Source organism: Cyphomyrmex costatus, unplaced genomic scaffold (assembly GCF_001594065.2).
Source record: "Cyphomyrmex costatus isolate MS0001 unplaced genomic scaffold, Ccosl1.0 scaffold141, whole genome shotgun sequence".
Lineage (NCBI taxonomy): Eukaryota > Metazoa > Arthropoda > Insecta > Hymenoptera > Formicidae > Cyphomyrmex > Cyphomyrmex costatus.
Genome location: NW_017275402.1, coordinates 1851886 through 1872043, shown reverse-complemented (window position 1 = coordinate 1872043; position 20158 = coordinate 1851886). Strand labels below are relative to the sequence as shown.

Genomic DNA, 20158 nt, shown 5'->3' with positions numbered 1-20158 from the left:
TGTTGATATATTTTATCATCAATTTCATAGGACGTTTAGTTCGTTACAGTACAATATATAGAATTAGTTATTTTCATTTTCCTTCTTTTCTTGTTTGCCTGTCATACTTCAGTATGAGAAGTCGATGGTGGGGAGTCAGACGATATCTCTTCGTCTGAAGAAAACTCGACAGTCTGCCAGTGAAATCGGCCACGTAAACGTCAGTAAATTACGACCGATCGACGGCGATCTAATTGGCAGTTGCTCAGTTTGCGCGAGTGAAATAACATACATATTATGTGCGCGCAAAAATTGCAAGTCTTTAATTTTAGAGCGTTTCAATATTGTGATGTTATATTTCTTGTTAAAACATCATGAGATATTACCGTCAATGAAATAACTTTCTAAACATTTCTAAAAATAGATCAACCGCGATCTACTGCACTCGGAAAGAAACAAGTGGCGTAAGAGACTATTCAATTTAAATTTATAGCATCGTGATTTTTGAAAATGTAATAAATTATTTAGTAAGGTATTTAGCATATATTATAGAATACTAAAAGTGATGTTTTGCAACAAAAATACGCTATGTTAAAAGACGAAATAAAAACTCGTTTAATTCATTTTTATATTGAGTAAATTAATTTTAAACATTAATTATAAAGTCACATGAGAAAATGTATGTTAAAAAAATATATATATATTTATCAAACACAGTACTATCTTCTGTCAAACATATATATATATGTATACACAATGACGTAGTGTTTATGTGATCATTTATTTGAACTGACGAAGAGATTGAAAATAATATAATTTAATTTTGTCAAGCGAGGATGACGAATGAAAAATTTATGTACATATAAATCCATAAATATGAATTATGTAAAAAAATTTTTATAACAATAAGCAAAATAGAGGCATTATCTAAACGTTCGTACTGATTGTACTTTGATCTGCATGTATGTCATAATGAAGTATGCGGAATATAATACAACGTAATGTATGATAATTAACAATACCATCATGTTAACATTCTATCGATGTGCGATATTATTTTTGTCGAGATACAAAGGGACAGTAAGCTTCAATAAATATCAAATGAAAGTTGATTTATTTGTTTATTTTAAAATTTATTTCTTTTTAAATAAAACCTGCATATTGAATTATAACATAACATGCAACACATGAACTTGGATGTGTATATATATATATATATGTTTGTTTACGTATACATATGAGCGCGAAATCATTTACACATTCACTTAATCTTTAATTCTTACACCATTTGTCACTGTACATACAATAATAACAATATTGTTTGCTAAAAGCTATTGACATTTATTAATTATGGAATAGAACTAAATTTCATTGAATATATAAAGTTTCATGATATCGAAGTGGAAAGATAATTATATCCGTCATATCTCAAACTAATATTTGAACAGTTAAATTAAAAATGGTTTTATCTGTGAAGTCGGAAAACAAATGTATTTTTTATCGATACAATTCTTGAATTTTATAGTATCAAATAAATATTTTAAGTAATGTATATTTTTATAAAGAAAATTGTTTTTTATTGTAAAATCTTTTTTACACTGTATGTAATTATAAATAAGAAAAAGTAATGTAAATACATGGTTTATACATATATGTATATATATATACACACACACATATATATAAACAAAATGAATAAAACTTTTTATTCAACATGATATTCTTTACATTATAATTAATGCAAATATTATACTGCATAAAATAAAATAAAAAGTAGATAAGAGATACATTCCTCTGTAGAAAGAGACAGTATTAATAAATACTACAGATATTTAATAGAATTATACTATAATATTTACATGAATAATTTTTTCATAAATGAGCCTCTCTTTAAAGAGATAAAAAATACTTTAGTGTTTAAAAATATACGTTTGAAAATTGGATTTTTTAATTGACAATAATGAACATATTGGCAACTTAAAAAAGCAATTAAAGCAATTCTTACACATTTGACAATTTATACGTTATGTGATTAATTACACTGTAAAACATAAAATGTTAATTTTACCTCAAAGACGTTGAGTGGATTTTCTGAGATATGCTAAAATGTTAAAATTAACATTTTGGTGTTAATGTTAACATTTTTGCATGAAAATCTACTCAACGTCTTTGAGTTAAAATTAATATTTTATTTTTTACAGTGTAATGTTAAAATTCTACGCTCTTAACTTTAATTATTTTTCAATTCTTAGGATATGAGTAAGCATGTTTACATTCGTAATCGGTGTATTCATATCAATTGAGGTAGACATGTCCCTGATATTAATACCCATAGAGTATAACAATTTAAAAAACGACGAAGCAGAGAATATAAAGAGATACCGATAAATTCACAAAGTTCATTTGTTATCGCAAAATGTAGTTATTATAATCGTTGAAACAGAAATTATAATACATATGATATCAACTTTTTCATCGAGAATATTATTAAATTTTATATAAAGTTATGTCTTTATAAAACTAAGATATTGTATTTATATAAAGAACTTACTATATATAAAAATAGTTATATGTATACAGATGTGAGTTTTCATCTACTGTGTGTTAAAAATATTTTCAAAATGTGTGTATCTCTTTTTAAAATAATTATTAAGCTATCACAATTTTCTTCGTAACGATTTAGAAGTAATGTATAACAACCGTTTTGAAAACACAATGAACTAGTATTACACGCATATTTTTGATGAATTTTATATGTAATGGACTTTGTTACATACTTTTTTAAGAAACTATTCAAAGTAAAATTTTAGCGTTTTTATTTTAGCATTGTAAAATTCATTGAAATTTTTTAATACGATTAACGATGCACTAATGAAACTTCTTTATTTAAAAAGGAAAAATAAAAGAAAGAATATCGTGGGAACATATGCCGTAACGGTCAAGCTGGATCTTGGATGCTTTTAATATAATTCCGTGTGAATTTTATATACTACGTATGTAGATTACATGTATGTAGATATACTACGTATGTAGATTCTTAAATGCACGCCGAAATTTTTTTCAGACTTACAACGCAAACTCTAATAAACTACCGCAGTACTATCACGTACATTGACATTTGATCTAACAATTTTGATGCTCATAGCACCTTGGATCTTAATAATGTTGAATGACATTAAAATCTATGAATGACATATTAAAAATCTGTAAATAATTATTTTATATTGCAAAAAATATTACCTCGGTCGGACGTCGAACCCAGATCTTTAGCATTCGATGCGTCCTAAGCCTTTAGACTACTGAGGCCGGATCTTGCAACGGCATTACGTTGAAAAAAATTTAGGCGCGCATTTAAGAATCTGCATAAGTATAGTATATAAATTTACACGAAATTATATTAAAAGCATCCAAGATTCAGTTTGACCATTACAGAATGTTCTCATCGTTATTTAGTTTAAAACAGTTCTCGGTCCAATAAGATTTGATAATAAAAGAAAGAATTTTAATTCTGGAAATTATTTCTGATAATAATATCATAAAACAATTTAATGTATCATATATGAATAGTCAATTTCTTGAATTAAATAAGTAACGTCGCGTTTATTTATATATTTTTCTTTTTACTTTTCTATTGCGTAACGAGCTTAGAAGAATTTACTTTAATCTTTTATAATTTTTCATTTCTGTTTTTTTTTCCGTTACTTCAATATTGTATTTAATATTGTAGTGATCAATTTCTTGATTTGCATAAAATGCATTGAAATTTATTTTTATTCCTTTTTTTCGTTTTTTTATTATGTTATATAACAAGAACAACAAAATTCATTTTATTCTTTTATAATTTTTTATTGTTTGTTTTCTTCAAATCTTTAATACATATGTATACACACATATATACATATATGTACATAAAGATTATTAATTTTAATAAAAAATAGATTTATTCGGTATGAAAATAAAAGTTTTTTGTTTGGATGACTTTTGTATTTATATAAAAAAGAAGTAATAATATAGTCGATTATAAAAGTATTTAGTATAATATATGAAAAAGTGTCGCGATAATGAGTAAGTATATAAATTTGCGAATGAATATAACGCTTAAAATACTCATACTATATTTACTGACTGCGCGACAGTAACTACGCAGTTTTTTTTCTGTAAATCATGTATCATTCAATTGCATGATAATTAATTACATAATTGTAGATTTTTATTTGCAAAACAAATATTCATATTTCATATTTTTATATTGAATTTCTACATTATATAATAATAAACATAACACATTTTATGTCGAAACCATTTTAGTAAATATTTTACTTATTTATATTTAAATCTTGCATATATATGTATACATATTATATACCTGTAGCATTTCTGTAATAAATTCTTTTCTGAAAAAAAAAATTATGTATTATAAATCGTATTTCTTGCGAAGTTTATATGCGATTTAATTCAAAACATGTAATAAAAAAGGTTCGATAACATGTATATATAACTCAATGTATTATATTATTTTGTCAATACTAACATTTCTACAATTATTTTTAATATATAAAATTATTATAGTATATCTTTATTTTATGATTTCATTATCATTAATTTGTCTACTACGCTTGCAGATTACGAGTTGTGTAATTAATTACTGATAAATTAGTAGTGCATTATACAAGTATGGCAACACACGCATTTCGTGGTATCCAGAGGCTGAGTCGAGTACTGAATGCAGGAATAAGGACTCTGAACTCTACATTAAGGCGTGCATCGACCTCGAAGCAAACCAGAATTGTGACGGGACCAAATAACGAGAGGATTATTATGTCTCCGAGTGGTGATATTACTTATCCTGAAACCTTGATCCATGAGTTTGTTTGGAATAACAGCGAGCGTTATCCTAATCATATTGCTTTGGTAATTTTCTGATTTATTAGATTTCCATTTTATGTACGATAGATATTCTATTTGTGTGCGTAGAACGTTTCTAACACTAATCGCGTCATCTTTTTTAAACAGACCAATATGAATTATTTAACAAATTTTAATGTGGGGGGAAATTGTGCGTGTATATGGAAAAATCAAGAAAGAATGCTAGCAAAGATGGAAAATATAATCAAATGTAAGCACAATTAACTGTTAGGTTTATTTGTAACCGGTAAATGTACGGTGTGGAGAATGTAGATACGATATAAATTTTATAACATATTTTGCAGGAATGTGGTATAAATGGCCAAAAATACACATTTGCGCAAGCCAAAGATGCGACAAGTTATATCGGTAGAAGTTTGCGGAACATAGGTCTCAAAAAGGGCGATGTGGTAGCACTAGTGGCACCCAATTTTCCAGACACAATTTTAAGTTTCCTTGGAATCTTGTCAGGTGGATTTACTGTTACTACTGTAAATCCGATGTATACAGCAGGTAAGTTTTACATTAAATATATATATAATATTAAATCTTAAAGTACCGTGAATATTTAAACCAATAAATCGATGAGAACAGGCTGTAATGGTCAAGCTAGATCTTAGGTGTTACTATATAATTTTGTGTAAATTTATGTACTACGTATATAGATTTTTTATTTGCGCTCCAAGTTTTTTCGAACTTGCAAGCTCTAATAAACTACCGCAGTAATATCACGAGTTAAATTAACTAAAAATTTAACAATTTTTGATGCTCTATGCGCACCTTAGATCGATCTTAATAATGTTGAATGACATATTAAAATCTGTAAATAATTAATTTTCATTGTGAAAAATATTACCTTATAAAAGACCGTTATGACCTGTTCTCATTAATTGGTTCTTCATTGGTTTACTTCAATAAATATATTATTTTATTTGAGGTTTACATAATATAGATTTTCAACAATAATTTTCAATAAATATTTTCAACTTATATAAGATAAAAATAAGATAAGGAAGTAGGTCAAAGTGTATTGTAATATTGATAGACATAATGAAAATTTTCAGAGGAAATGATGACTCAGCTATTGAAAGCCAATGCAAAAGCAGTCATCACTTCCACCTCAGTTGCATCTACAGCGCTCGCTGCAAAAAGGGCATGTCTTTCACATGAAACTCCTTTTATTGTGATTGACGATAAGACTGGTTCTATGCCGGAGGGTTCCATACCTTTTTCTGTCAGTATTAAAATAGATTTTAAGCGAATTAATCAAAAATATTTAAAAATTGCCAAAGAAAAAGTTAAGTAAAAATATAAACATGTAAAATTTTTCAGGATCTCATAACGCGAGGTAAATCATTGCCACCTGTGAATTCGGACACAACTTGTGATGACGTAGCAATTTTACCATTTTCAAGTGGTACGACTGGATTACCAAAGGGTGTTATGTTAAGACATCGCAATCTAGTGTCTAATATAATGATGGTTCAATCCTCTGTCGACATATTTCAGTTTCCTACAAGTAACTTTTATTTTATTTAACGAATTATACTATTCAACAAAATTGAAGCATCACCTATTCTATCCTGCAAAAATAGACATACTTCAAGGTAGAATAACTTTGTTAAAAATCATCATATCGAAATGTTTAAAAAAGCATTTTAAAGCTTGAAATCTGTACTTTTCAGAACAGTTATTATTTAAAAAACAATCTTACCGATATTTCATAAAATTACACAAACAAAAATAAAGATGCATCAAATCTTAAAATTTTAAATACGAAATTTGTACCTCACAAATTTCATATTTAAAATTTTAAGATTTATGAAGTTTGTGTAAGTTTTTTCTCGTTATTTTTGTAGGGTGGAACAGTTGATGCTTTAATTTTGTTGAGTAGTGTATTACTTCAGCCTTTTTGACATGATTTTCAAATTGTTCGAATTTTAAATTGATATATTTGTATGTTGATTATATGTATACATATGTATTCACAAAATCCGATATTCTTATCTGCAAAATCATTTATTTGAAATGATTTCCTATCTTCTACAATCACTCTATTACATATTAAAACATTTTAATTTTTTTCAGGCACATTTCAAGAAGTAGTACCTGCCATTTTACCATTTTTCCATATTTATGGAATGAATGCTGTGATACTTCCACGTCTTGCTTTTGGAGCAAAAATAATCACCATTCCAAAATTTGTACCGGAAATATTCACCGACATATTACAAAAAAACAAGGTAAATTATCGTCTGTTATGTTCAAAAATAAATTTCCTCTTTAGATATTTTATTTTAATAAGCTTTTTAAATAAAAAGTTTCTATGTCAGAATGACAAATTAAGCTTAATTGTCTGTAAATATGTTTAAATTAATGTAAAGAAAAAGAAATCTTTTTATGATTATGTTTTTATATCATCAATTATAGAAAAATGTAATTGTTTTTGTGAATGTAAAAAAAAAATTATAAAAGGATTAAATTCGCGACGAATTGGCACTTCACAGGTGACCGCGCTGTTTTGTGTTCCTCCCATAGTGTTATTTCTTACGGCTTCCTCTCTTGTGAAGAATCATCATTTCGATCATGTGCATTTGATAATGAGTGGCGCCGCGCCGCTCGCTAAAACGGACGTCGATAGATTCTACGAGAAGTACAACGTCGACTCAAAAATCTGCCAATTCCGTCAAGGTGGGTGTCTATAAAATCGAGCCAAAATCGAAACAAAATTCACAATCCACGAACGAACGAGATATTTATCGAGTTTTTTGGATCGAATTTCGGGATCGCGTTTCGACGTGTGCGAGCTTTGAAAGCTCAGATATATATATATTTTTTTCTGGTGGAAATAGAAATGTCGAGGAGAGGGAAGAGGAGGGTGGACGAGTTTTGCATTTGTGGGCTTTGCAAGCTTGAGCTCGAACAAGCGGTGTATACATTCAATTTTTAACGAGATCCAACGAATCGGCGCAGTCGAATAAAGTTCGTCGTATCGAGAGTGGCGTTGCATTAAATTTTACTCTTGTTTGATGCACATTCGAGTTCGTAAAATTTGACAAATTAATTTTATTTGAAAAAAGTGCCAGCATTAAACAACAAAATCTATTCATATTTTTCGCAGACAGATTTTATTTAGATATATAAATTTGTAACTTATTCAGCAGTTATATAAACATAATTTCTATTCAGCAAAATTATTTTTGACCTCAGAGATGGTTTGACAATTCAAACAGCGCATCAGTAACGCATTGCAAATCTGTTTTTTTTATATCAGATTGTAATTTTTTTCGTAGAATTGTTTTCTCGTCGTTGAATTTCACAACATATTTATCTTTATAGTAATTATTTATTATAATTTAAAGATTACTTATTTTGATTTAAATTCTTTATTATAAAGCATTTTGTATTTTACTGCAGCAGCCAATCTTTTCTTTCAGTATATCTAAATATAAAAAAGAAGAAAAAAGAAAATTGATGAAATGTAACAAAATATTTACTTTGGTATTAAGTTTGATTATTTAAAGTTTTGTGGTGTTTCTTTAAGGTTACGGATTAACAGAATCTTCGCCAGTGAACTTCATTGAACTTGGAGAGAAATATTCTAGCATCGGAAAAAATATAGCGAGTTGCCAAGTACGCTTGGTGGATGTAACGACACAGAAGGATGTCAGTACTAGTGGTCAAACGGGCGAATTATGGATCAAAGGACCACACGTTATGAAAGGGTATCTGAATGACGAAGATGCTACAAAGAATACTCTAACCGAGGATGGATGGCTAAAAACGGGCGATATTGCTTATTATGATGAAGATTTTGATTTTTATATTACAGATAGATTAAAGGAACTTATTAAAGTCAAAGGATTTCAGGTAATGATTTAGTCTGACAAAAAAGAGCTTTCTCTTTTCATTTCAATAAGAATCTTACAATTATAGTGTAATTAATTTGATATAATTCTTTAAATAAGAAGATATATATTTTTTACAATGTTGATTGATATGTGATAAGTAAACTCTAATTGTATAAATAATTTTAAAAAGCATTGGTTTTATACATAGATATATAAATAAAAAATCCTCTTTTTTTCTGATATTTATACATAAATCTGATATAGTATTTATTTATTGATTATAAATTATCTCATAATTTGAATATTATTATTTTATGTTGTAAGAATTATTTAAAGAGGGAAAATATTATAACGGTTCAGAATAAGAAGGACACCTTTGGGAATTTTTTATAAAGAAAATAAATCGTGAATTTTCTTAAAATCTGCAGGATATATTATTATACTTTTAAGTAGAAAAAAATTTGTAATGTAATGTAATTTACTGTAAGTAATATTATATTAATCTCATCTTTTCTCTATTCATTTTGATTTATTATTAAAACATTTGCTATTTTATTTATTGATAAATAACAGTTGTAATATATCTAAAATATCATCAATTACCACAAAGTTTTAAAGTTTTACGATTTGGTACTTTATTTCTCGGCGGCGTTTAAAGTATTTTAGAACGTGCTTCAATTTAACGTTATTTTTGCTTGGTCAAAGGTACCACCAGCGGAGCTAGAAGCGTTGCTACGGATGCACCCTGACGTGGAGGAAGCAGCAGTGATTGGTATTCCGCACGAGAGGTATGGTGAGGTACCGAAAGCGTTTGTAGTGGTGAAGAAAAGTAAAAACCCCATGGAGAACGACATTAAGAACTTCATAAAAGGAAAGGTTTCCGATTACAAGCAATTGAGAGGTATGACTTGATCCCTTTTAACTGTTCAACATTTTTAATTGTACGCGATTAGTTTAATTAGCATAGCAATAGATTGCTGCATGTAGTTTTAGGACAGTTATTATCTTAGAATAGAGTATATATCCAAAGAAATATTGCTAATACTTAAAGAAAACTTAGAGAAAAAAGTAATTGTTACACGTAATTCGATTAAACTAGATTCAATAAGAATTATAGATAGATAAAACTAAAAACTTTATTAGAACAATTCGTGCATTATATTTGTTTTTCTTTTTCTTAGGTGGAATCACATTTGTTGATAATATTCCGAAGAATCCGAGCGGAAAAATTTTAAGATCAAAATTGAAGCAAAGTTACAAGCCTTAACGCTATTAAAATGATATATTTTTAATAAAAAAAATCATTTTGAAAATAAAATTAATATTAAAAATAGTTTTATATATAATTTAGGCGGAAGGTAATTTTTAGGGAATGTATATCATTATGTATATCTGTGCTTACAGTAATTTGTTCAATGAAACTGTAAATCTTTAATATAAATATGTATATATTATATATATACACACACACACACACACACATTTACGTGTATATATATATATATCTATATATATATGTATATATACATATATATGTATATTTATACACATTGTACAATAATTTCGCTGAAAAATTTAAATTTTTGTTAGATATAGACCTATTATATATATATAAAAATAATTTTATTGGATTACCAAAATAATTATATTGAAAATTAAAAAAAGAGCAACAATGTTGCAAAAAATTTAATATTTTAAATAATTGACTTGAGTTTTCAAAAAATTATTTATAGAATATAATCTTTTAGTCTAGGAAATTTTAGATCTTTTTTGCTTTCAGCCAAATTGTTCTTTTCGTGTAGCATAGATCTTTTATTTATGTACAGTCCCTTAATAACTGAATATATATAATATGAAAAAACATTTATATAATTTTTAGACAAAAATATCAAGTAGAATGGTTTTAATGAGGAAAAAATTAGCTAAAAATACTTAGAAATGTTTTATAACTCTAATTGTGCTACGTATATTATTGATATTTGATAACCTTTTCTTTTTGATTGACTTATCTGTGTGTATATGACAATATAAATATCATATCGTATAAAATGCGATAGAAATATAATTTTATAAATTTATATATTTTATTAATATTAACTATCTCATTTTTAGATGTATATATGCTACATTATATCAATTAGTTAATAACTATTGTACCTTGATTTGTTCTTCGGCCACACATTCCAATAAACTTGTCAAATATGAATGCACAAGCCATTTGATCAGTTTATTTGAAGTTTATTTGAATGTATGTGGATAGCCTTAATGTGTAAATAAATGCATGATTGCAAATTTTAAACAACATATCCATTTATTAAAATAATCACTAGATATCATTTAGGAAAAATTAATTTTTTTAATATGAGTAATTAAAGGTTATAAAAAAGACAAGTAACAAATAAATCCTATATATTGTAATAAATTATCCTATTTTTATTTGTTATAATAAATTGTTGAACATATTTAAATAATTAAAAAGTGAATAAGTAAACCCCACACAGCATGCTCTCTTAAAAACATTATTTATTTTATTAATTAAAATATGTTTCTCTTTCTCTCTCTTTTTCTCGTTATTTACCATATATCATCCATGTATATGCACTCGTATAAATTGTCGGATAAATAATATAAACAAATATAAGTGAAAGCGAAATTGCAAATGCAAAAACTGAAATATTCTAAACATTAAAACTTATTCTAATAAGTTATAAAATATTGTTAGGTTAAGAACAATATAAATAAAAAGAAACCAAAATAAAAAATCACATTTTATCATGATAAATCATTATAATATATATTTCTGATTAATTATGATAAAAATTAATTAAAATTCTGGAAGAAACGTGATTTTTTTAAATATGTTTAATTGAAATACGTTTATTTTGTGTTAATTATAATCTTTATTTACATGTATTAACTTTCAAACAAATATAAACTCTTAAAAAACATTTTTTTAAAAAAAGAAAAAACATACGCTAAGTGCATAAAAAAGATATTGAACTTCTTGATCAAAAACAGATATGAGATAAATATAATTGACCAAGTATTCTTTATTACGCCAGTCACATAAGACAGACCGAAAGTGACTATAATTGTCAACTGGATTATAGTGAAGAAAAAACTTGGCGTGCCCGGGTCGCATTAAAACGCAATATTCTAGAACCTTGGTTCTATCGCAATATTCTACAGTATACACAATATATGCGAAAACAATAATTCAACAAAGAAAAAATGTTAATAATTGCTTACTGAACATAAAATGTTGTTATTTATAATGTTTCTAAAATATATCTAAGAGAATACTTCCTTTAAAATTATTCGTAAATCTGCACAAAACGCGAATTTGTTTTTGCTGACAGAAAGAGTGGTAACACTGAGAACGTTTTTGCGTGCCACATAGTTGGCGCCTTTAGTTAAAACATTTGAGTGACTTCAATTGTTTAAATGCATTTTCTTTTGTTTGATTCAGTCTCAGTTAATGCTTTGCAACATGAACTTATTCGTGTGCGTTTCTGATTTGGTGACTATACATATATCGTGCTATATACAATTAGAAGTTTTAATGAGAATGGAATATCGAATTAAAAAAGAAAAATTAGTTACGATCCTATTACAATTTGATAAAGATCTTAACACATTAGCAGTGCAGTCGAAGAATAAATTTGCGTTGTCAAATGACTATGTACAATTAATAAAAGATAAATATGAAAATTTTCACAAACTCTTTTTGCGAAGATGGAAGAAGAGTAAATTTTCTAAGAGAAATTTTTTTTACCAAGCATAAAGCATGGCTTCAAGAAGAATTTGTTCTCAAAGTGGATACTGCTGTTTCTTTTAGCAGACCGACTTCATATTCTGTAGGTAGACCTACAATTAATTTTGAAGATTGTTCTATTAGTAGTAAAAGAGACACAAAGCTCTAGATCTTTGAAAAGCATGGCATGGAAAAAATAAACTATGCATACAATATGAAGGCAAAAAATGCAACAAACGCAAAATCAGAAATACCCTCTTGAATTCCGAAGAAGCTTTGGCGCTCCTGATTGATTTAAATCTTTCTAAAGAGCAATACTTGAAATTACGACAGATTGCAATCGCACATAATAGTTCGTTATTTCCTCCATATAGTAAGGTATATACATATAAGAAGAAATGTTACCCTGAAAATATAGGTACAAGTCGATGAAACTGGAGCTAGTGTAGAATTACAATCTCTTGTAGATCATACCGTATCGAGAATTCTTTCTTTGAAAGAAAGTATATTACTAACTTTGCCTGAGAATCAATTGATGATGACTTGGAAATGGGGTTGTGATGGTTCATCGGGCCAGGCAGAATATAAACAAGCATTTAATGTCGCTGATGTTTCTGATTCTGATCTATTTGTTATATCAGCGGTACCTTTGAATATTTCAAGAAATGATACAGTTACATGAAAAAATCCACTACCTTTGTCAGTAAGATACTGCAGATCAATCAAATTCGAATTTTCCAAAGGATCATATGAAAAAATAGTTACTGAAGCAGGAAATATGAAATTAAAAATTTCGCAACTTTCAGAAACAATTTATAAAACTGTCTTGGGTCAAAATTCTTCAATCAAACATGTTTTTCTTCTTACAATGATTGATGACAAAGTATAGCCCAGCTAGGCAATCACATCTACTCCATCTGCCGCAACTTGTATCATCTGTCAAGCAAATCCTACAGAAAAAATATTTATGATAAAAATTATGAATTTGGTTTGTCGACTTTACATGCCTGGATAAAAACTATGGAATGTGTACTCCATATTGCATATAATTTGTCTTTTCGGAAATGGATGGTAAAAGGAATCGAAGAAAAGAAACAAAAAGCAGCAGAAAAGCAGCGTATTCAAAATTAATTTCGACAATTAGGTTTAATAATAGATGTTCCTAGACAAGGTTCTGGAACTTCTAATGATGGTAATACCGCAAGACGATTTTTTTCTGATCCAGAAGTTACTTCTCGCATAACAAAGATCGACAAACGATTAATTGAACGATTTTCGGTGATACTCCAAGTCCTATCAAGTGGAAAGTGTATAGATACAAAAAAATTCGATGCATACGCATTAGACACATTCAAATTATATGTTGAGTTATATGGATGATATTACATGCCATCATGATTACATAAAATTTTAATTCATAGCTCAGCAGTAATTGAATCATTATCATATCCAATCGGTCAACTATCGGAAGAAGCTCTGGAAGCAAGACATGAAAATTACAGAAGCATACGCCTACATCACTCAAGAAAACGATCAAGAATTGCTACAAATGCAGACGTCATACATATGCTCCTCATTACTTCAGACCCAATAGTATCGGAAAAAAGGAAAATTTTGTCAAAGAAGAAACTCGATTTTCATCCCGATGTATTTGATCTTTTGTTGGATTAGAGGTACATGTACATTAGTAAAATATCAATATTTTAATGTGTATATACGGAAAAAACCTTATAGTCGCCACAACCGGACTACAGTTCTTATAAATAACATTGATGGGCGAAAAATATTATTATTTTAAGTTGTAGCAACAATAACGTACTTTTTGTGTAATTATATTTATTGTTATTCGACAATAAGAATGATGATTATAACGAATAATTAATAATAAATGGAATATTTAAGAAGCTTACATTTAGTTATTAAAAAATTATTTATATAAATATTTGTTGCACAAAAAGCTATCATAAAATAAAATACATGTATACATATGTGTAAAAATCAAAGAATAACTATTTAGGAACACAAAAATAATTATTGCATATTCTTAACTATTCTATTTACAGAGATATTAATTTTGGAAAAAAAGTAGCTATCTCATCCCACTGTGATTCGTCACTTACAATATATATTAACAGAATCCCCAAAAAACCAAAAAACAAAAGATATAAAATAACATACGCCTCCCATCCGCGATTCACTGGTGATTCACTGGCACCTCGGACGTGACTATCTTCCGACTCACTGTAGGAATCGTCGGAATAATCGCTATCATTGTAGTCATCGTCGCTTAAATAATTTAAGTCGTAGAAATCTTCATGAAGATACTAGAAAAGACACAAAATAGTCAATTTAATATCGACATATCTATGACACAATAATAAGTTCGTTTGCCTTGCTTACACGGCTTATACTTTTACACTTAAAATGAGATAAATATATATCAGGGAATGGAAGTAACTCATTACTTATAACGAAGTCAGTTACAAGTTATTTTTTTGGTAACTTTATTGGTAACTGCGTCATTTTCTTTCTTTTGGTAACTGTGTAACGTAGTTACATTTTTTGGATAACGGTAACGAAATTTACAGTTACTTTTATCGTTACTTTGCATACGATTGGACACGTTATTCTATCATATCATAACAATTACATGTTATTAATTACGACAGCTATAAATGTGGTTGTACATTGAATGTTTTTATTTAATACAGGCGTACAAGCATTTAGTTTAACTTAATCTAAACATCGTACACATTTGTTCTAATTGAGCTGTGTAACTTTACTCTGTACATTTCTGTGTACATTTATGTCGAGCAATTGCAAAACATCTCTTTTGCAAAACTTCTGTTATATATTTTAATTATATAGCGTTATAATTTTCTTTCTATCAAAATATTTGATATACAGCTAAAAGTAGTATAGATTAAGTAAAAATATAACTGTAATACAGATTATGTGTATTTCTTAATTTTCCTTTTAATTTCTAACTTATATTGTAATTCAGATAGTCCTATACAATCCTATATAATCTTCCAGTTTTCTAAAAAGTATAAAAAAATTCCTGAAATAACTTAACAGTTGTCAACTGCTAGCGATCCTGAAGTGATCTTTGATAGCTAAGAAATATATACAGTACCATTATTTCAGAAATTATTTTGCACTTCTATCTTTTATCTATGTGATACATCGGACATGTGTATATCTCAGTTTGCTGCATATTTTACAGGTTTTAGAATTACGAAATTGTGTTTAAAAAAAACTAAAAAATAAAACTATACATAGTGTCAGTGTTATTTATATATGTACATATTGCTTCTATTAACGTTTGAACAAAAAATACTGCAAAAGTACATTTTCAGACTAATTTTTAAAAAGTAACGGAAACGTAACGAAAAGTTACCTTTTGAGTAACGGTAACTGTAATGAGTTACTTTAAAAAGCGATAATTAGTAACGGTAACTCGTTACTTTTTTAACTCTATAACGAGTAACTGTAACTTAATAATTTTAAAAAGAGTAATTTTCCATTTCCTGATATATATTGGACGTAGTGCGTGCGTGTGGGTGTGTGTGAGTGAAGAGAAAGAAGACAAAATGCTTAGTGTAAAAAATGTGAATAAGGCGAACAAACTTACTTTCACAAACTCTCTATGACAAATATATCTTTGTAATGCAAGTAATCGGAAAAAGAAATCGTTATATGCTTGCCTTCTATTCTACTGAACTTGATGTACTTATGAAGAACAGGAAATGCATAAATCATAATTTTATGGTTTATTGGTACCACTAATCTATTGTATTCAACTATATTGCTTATTTTAGTGACGTTATTTTAAAAATTATGTTATTTATTTATTAAATTATATGATTAAGCAAGAAAAAGAAAATGCAAAAAAAACACACAGATAATTATTGTCTATACATACAGTCTTAAATGTTGATTCTGTTGGATCTTTATTACTCGAAGGCATCCATATCAGGACATCGGACTCACTTGCCGTTGCAAGGATAGGAATATGGGGATGACCTAAGCAAAGATGAGTACTCACCTATACATTAAATGAATAAAAGTTATTTTGCAACACATACTACGAAAAAGAAAAATTTGTTTATCAAATGCACAAAATGAAAATACTTAACGAATTTGTAATCTCCTATCAACCACTGTGCCGCAGTTTTTCTTTTCTTGTCAAAAATGAATATATCACCATAACGGGATGGAGATATAATAAATTCACTGTTAGGTCCGAAAAAATTGACTTCATGTATCGCTGCAATCACAACACATAACTGAGACAACTTAATATCAACTATTAATAAATCAGAATTATTTAAAGCGTCGCTTTTTCAATTACATATACGGAAAAAAATATAAAAAATGTACATAAAAAAATTTTTAAACAATAATCTCAGAATAAAAATTAATCAACAAATAAACCATTGAATAATCTTACTGTATGCTTCTTCTCTTTTGAAATATACATAAAATAAAAAATTCTAAGAATAAAAAAAAATAAAATGCCGGGAATATATAATAATAATAATATAATTACATCTAACATGTCTCTCGTCCATTTCACCAGGTACAGAACTAAATTGATGGCGTTCAAATAATGTATGATTCGAATTTCCTCCACATGACCACATTGATTTATCAAATAATAATATTTCACAGCAATTACACAATGTGAGAATCTCTGTTCCATCGTGATTATACATGGTATTTGTTGCAAAGGCGTCACGATCCTTCTAATACATTTAAATTACATATGTAATTAAAACTCATGTAAAAAACATAAATACTGTAGTATTTCTTTAAATATTGATAAACTTTTTAGTAATAGGGTTGAAACAAACTAATACATACCCTGTTATACTTGGTGGTCCATAATTGATAAAGTGGTTTCGAAATATTTCGCTGATCATACACCCTTACGCAGGGAAAATCACCGCCAACACAAAATTCATTACTATTAGAAGGATTACAATGTATACTATTTAATTTACTATTTCGAGGGCTCTTTATATCAAGCAATCTATGGATATGAACGTAAATGTATATAATATTATAATGGATATATATAACATGTGTATTACAGATAAAAAATAAACACTTTTATCATGTAAACTCAAAATTTATTAGTATAACTAATACAAACACGAAGCCTATAATAGTCTAGCTTGGATCTTTAATTGTTTACAAACTACCGCGGTATTATCACCAATTAAAACAAGTTATTGCGAAGAATATTACTAAGGCCTCGGTAGTCTAATTGGCTAGGACACTTGCGCGTAAAGCAAGGTATTCGAGTTCGACTCCCGGCCGAGGTAATATTTTTCACAATAAGAAGAATTATTTCCAGATTTAGTATTTTCAGATTATTAGAATTGCGTTTCAAGACCAACGATTGTTCGACGCGCAGTTTGGGGGACTACGTATATTAGTTAATTATTCATTTGTTTTAATTTCTGATAGTACCACGGTATATGTAAGCAATTAAAGATCCAAGCTAGACTGCGTAGGCTTCGTGTTTGTATTAATTAAGTTCTTATATTAACGGTCTTCAGTATTGAATATTGTCAAAATTTAGTATTGCGTCTATGTAGAATTTAATCGACTTATGCTCATTTGTACTAATTAACGTAGATTAAATTTAATTTTGTTTTAACTTTTTTTGTTATAATGATCGAACCTGGATCTTTTATGCTAGCATATCCTATTTTCTGTTTGTTGAGTTTCAAATGTACGATTCAATAAGATTCTTATCATTTTTTCTTGTCCAAAGTATAAGTTGAACAAAAATTAAAATTAATCTACATTTTAAAAATAGGCACTAGCTCCGGTGCAAACAATATAAGTAAATTTCGGTTTAACTTATTGTTCATGTTTTTCTAATTCTTGGAATTAAAAAAAACAGAAACAATTATAAGAATTAGGAAAAGATTAACAGTAAGTTGAATAATATTCAACGAATAAATCAATATTATTTTGGTTGAACCGGGCTATAGCTGTCATAACGATCCAGTCATCTTTCAATTACAATGAGATTGATTTGCATATAAGTACACAAGACGATCCCGTGCTACACTTAACGCCAGACAACGATCGCGTTCAGCAGATTCAACAGTTTTATAACTATTTTATGACTCTTCGTTGAGATAGGACTATTTCTTTAGATCTAAAAGTAGATATAATCCAATCAGCGAGACGAATTATAAAACGGTTGCAAAACCGTTGAGTCTGCTGAACGCAGCCAATACAACGATTTTTGGTACACAAAAAATTATATGTAGACATTCTGCATGCTATAAACAAAGAATATATAAGAAACATTATTACATATGAACTTTTTAATAACAATGACTTACTTTGGTGTATCCTCTCGGATATCTATGGATAAAATCGAATCGAGTCCAGCACAAAACACGACATAGGGTATTTCAGGATGCACAGCCACTGACCAGTAATTCGAAAAAGGACATCCATGTTGCGAATCAGGACTGGATGAATCATAGTGCATTAATTGTTTCGATGAGTTGTATTCAAGATTTAATAAACGTATACAACCATCGTAACCAGAAGTGACCATAAAATTTTCTACATCTAAAGGCAGCCATTTGGCCTAAATACATATACGATTAAATTAAAAAAATTAATAAAAAAATATAATTAAATCAGAATAACTATTACAAAACATTCAAATAGCAATACTTTATATATATTATATAATATAAATACGTACCTGTCTTAGTCTAATATGGCCACTTGAAAAGCAACAACGCTTTTTTCTTGCAGCCCAATCCCAAATGGAAACTAACTCTTCAGAGGCTCGTGCTAATAAATTTCCTTTTTGATTGAAATTTAAGGCCTCCACATCAGTAAAATCCTATAAATAATAAAAATTTTAATACATATCGCTATACATGATTTAAAAAATCTATAAAAATGATCTATAAAAGTAAAGTATAAAACATTGTATATAATAAGTCAACATGTAACAAAATAAATAATTTACCTCAAGATCACAGAATTTGTACTTCAACTCTAGTCGATTTACTGCATGTAAAGAACTATAAAATCTTCTTTGGAATAACGGATTACTACCTATTTGTCGATTTATTACGTCCTGCACAATGAACCAATTAGGAGGCGGTTTCTTTGTTTCTAAGTTATCAGATAACATGTTTTCTTCTTTTTCTTTTTCTGCTATTACTACTGCTTCTGCTTCCCTCTTCTTTATTCAATTTATTCTTGTTAGCAACAAAATATTCATTCGAGCTGTAAAAAATTTAGAATTTAAAATTTTATCAAAAAAGTAATGCAAAATTTATATGTAAATTTACATATATATAAATTTTGCATTTATTTTTTGATATATATATAAAATTTATAATTCTAAATATATATATATGTATATTAATTTAGAGAGATATATATGGTATATATATGTACGTGCGTGCGTGCGTGCGTGCGTGCGTGCGTGCGTGTGTGTGTGTGTGTGCGTGCGTGTGTGTGTGTGTGTGTGTGTGCGTGCGTTGTTACGAGCGCAGAACGCCACAACTTGTAATCATGAGGAAAGGTTCGACGATTGTCTTTTGATCAAGTTTTATTCAACGGTGCTACAAGCAAACTTACAGACTAGCGAGCTAAGATTGATGGCGAGAGTACG

At 28.1% G+C, this 20158-nt stretch overlaps 2 protein-coding genes across 2 annotated transcripts; one reads left to right on the top strand and one right to left on the bottom strand.

Moving 5' to 3' along the window:
• Nucleotides 1-218: 218 nt before the first annotated feature.
• Nucleotides 219-10002, top strand: LOC108783062 (4-coumarate--CoA ligase 1). Its single transcript, XM_018551510.1, has 10 exons — nucleotides 219-443; nucleotides 4602-4890; nucleotides 5190-5397; nucleotides 5949-6118; nucleotides 6217-6403; nucleotides 6973-7127; nucleotides 7392-7575; nucleotides 8429-8754; nucleotides 9441-9636; nucleotides 9917-10002. The coding sequence occupies exons 2-10, from the start codon at nucleotides 4654-4656 to the stop codon at nucleotides 10000-10002; spliced, it is 1749 nt and encodes a 582-aa protein (XP_018407012.1). The 5' UTR covers nucleotides 219-443; nucleotides 4602-4653.
• A 3015-nt stretch (nucleotides 10003-13017) lies between these two features.
• On the bottom strand, nucleotides 13018-19672 carry LOC108783061 (DDB1- and CUL4-associated factor 8-like protein 2). Its single transcript, XM_018551509.1, has 9 exons — nucleotides 19505-19672; nucleotides 19232-19375; nucleotides 18858-19111; nucleotides 17356-17524; nucleotides 17049-17237; nucleotides 16415-16537; nucleotides 14668-14813; nucleotides 13357-13439; nucleotides 13018-13253 (listed from the first exon to the last, which is right to left on the bottom strand). The coding sequence occupies exons 1-9, from the start codon at nucleotides 19670-19672 to the stop codon at nucleotides 13018-13020; spliced, it is 1512 nt and encodes a 503-aa protein (XP_018407011.1).
• Nucleotides 19673-20158: the final 486 nt, after the last annotated feature.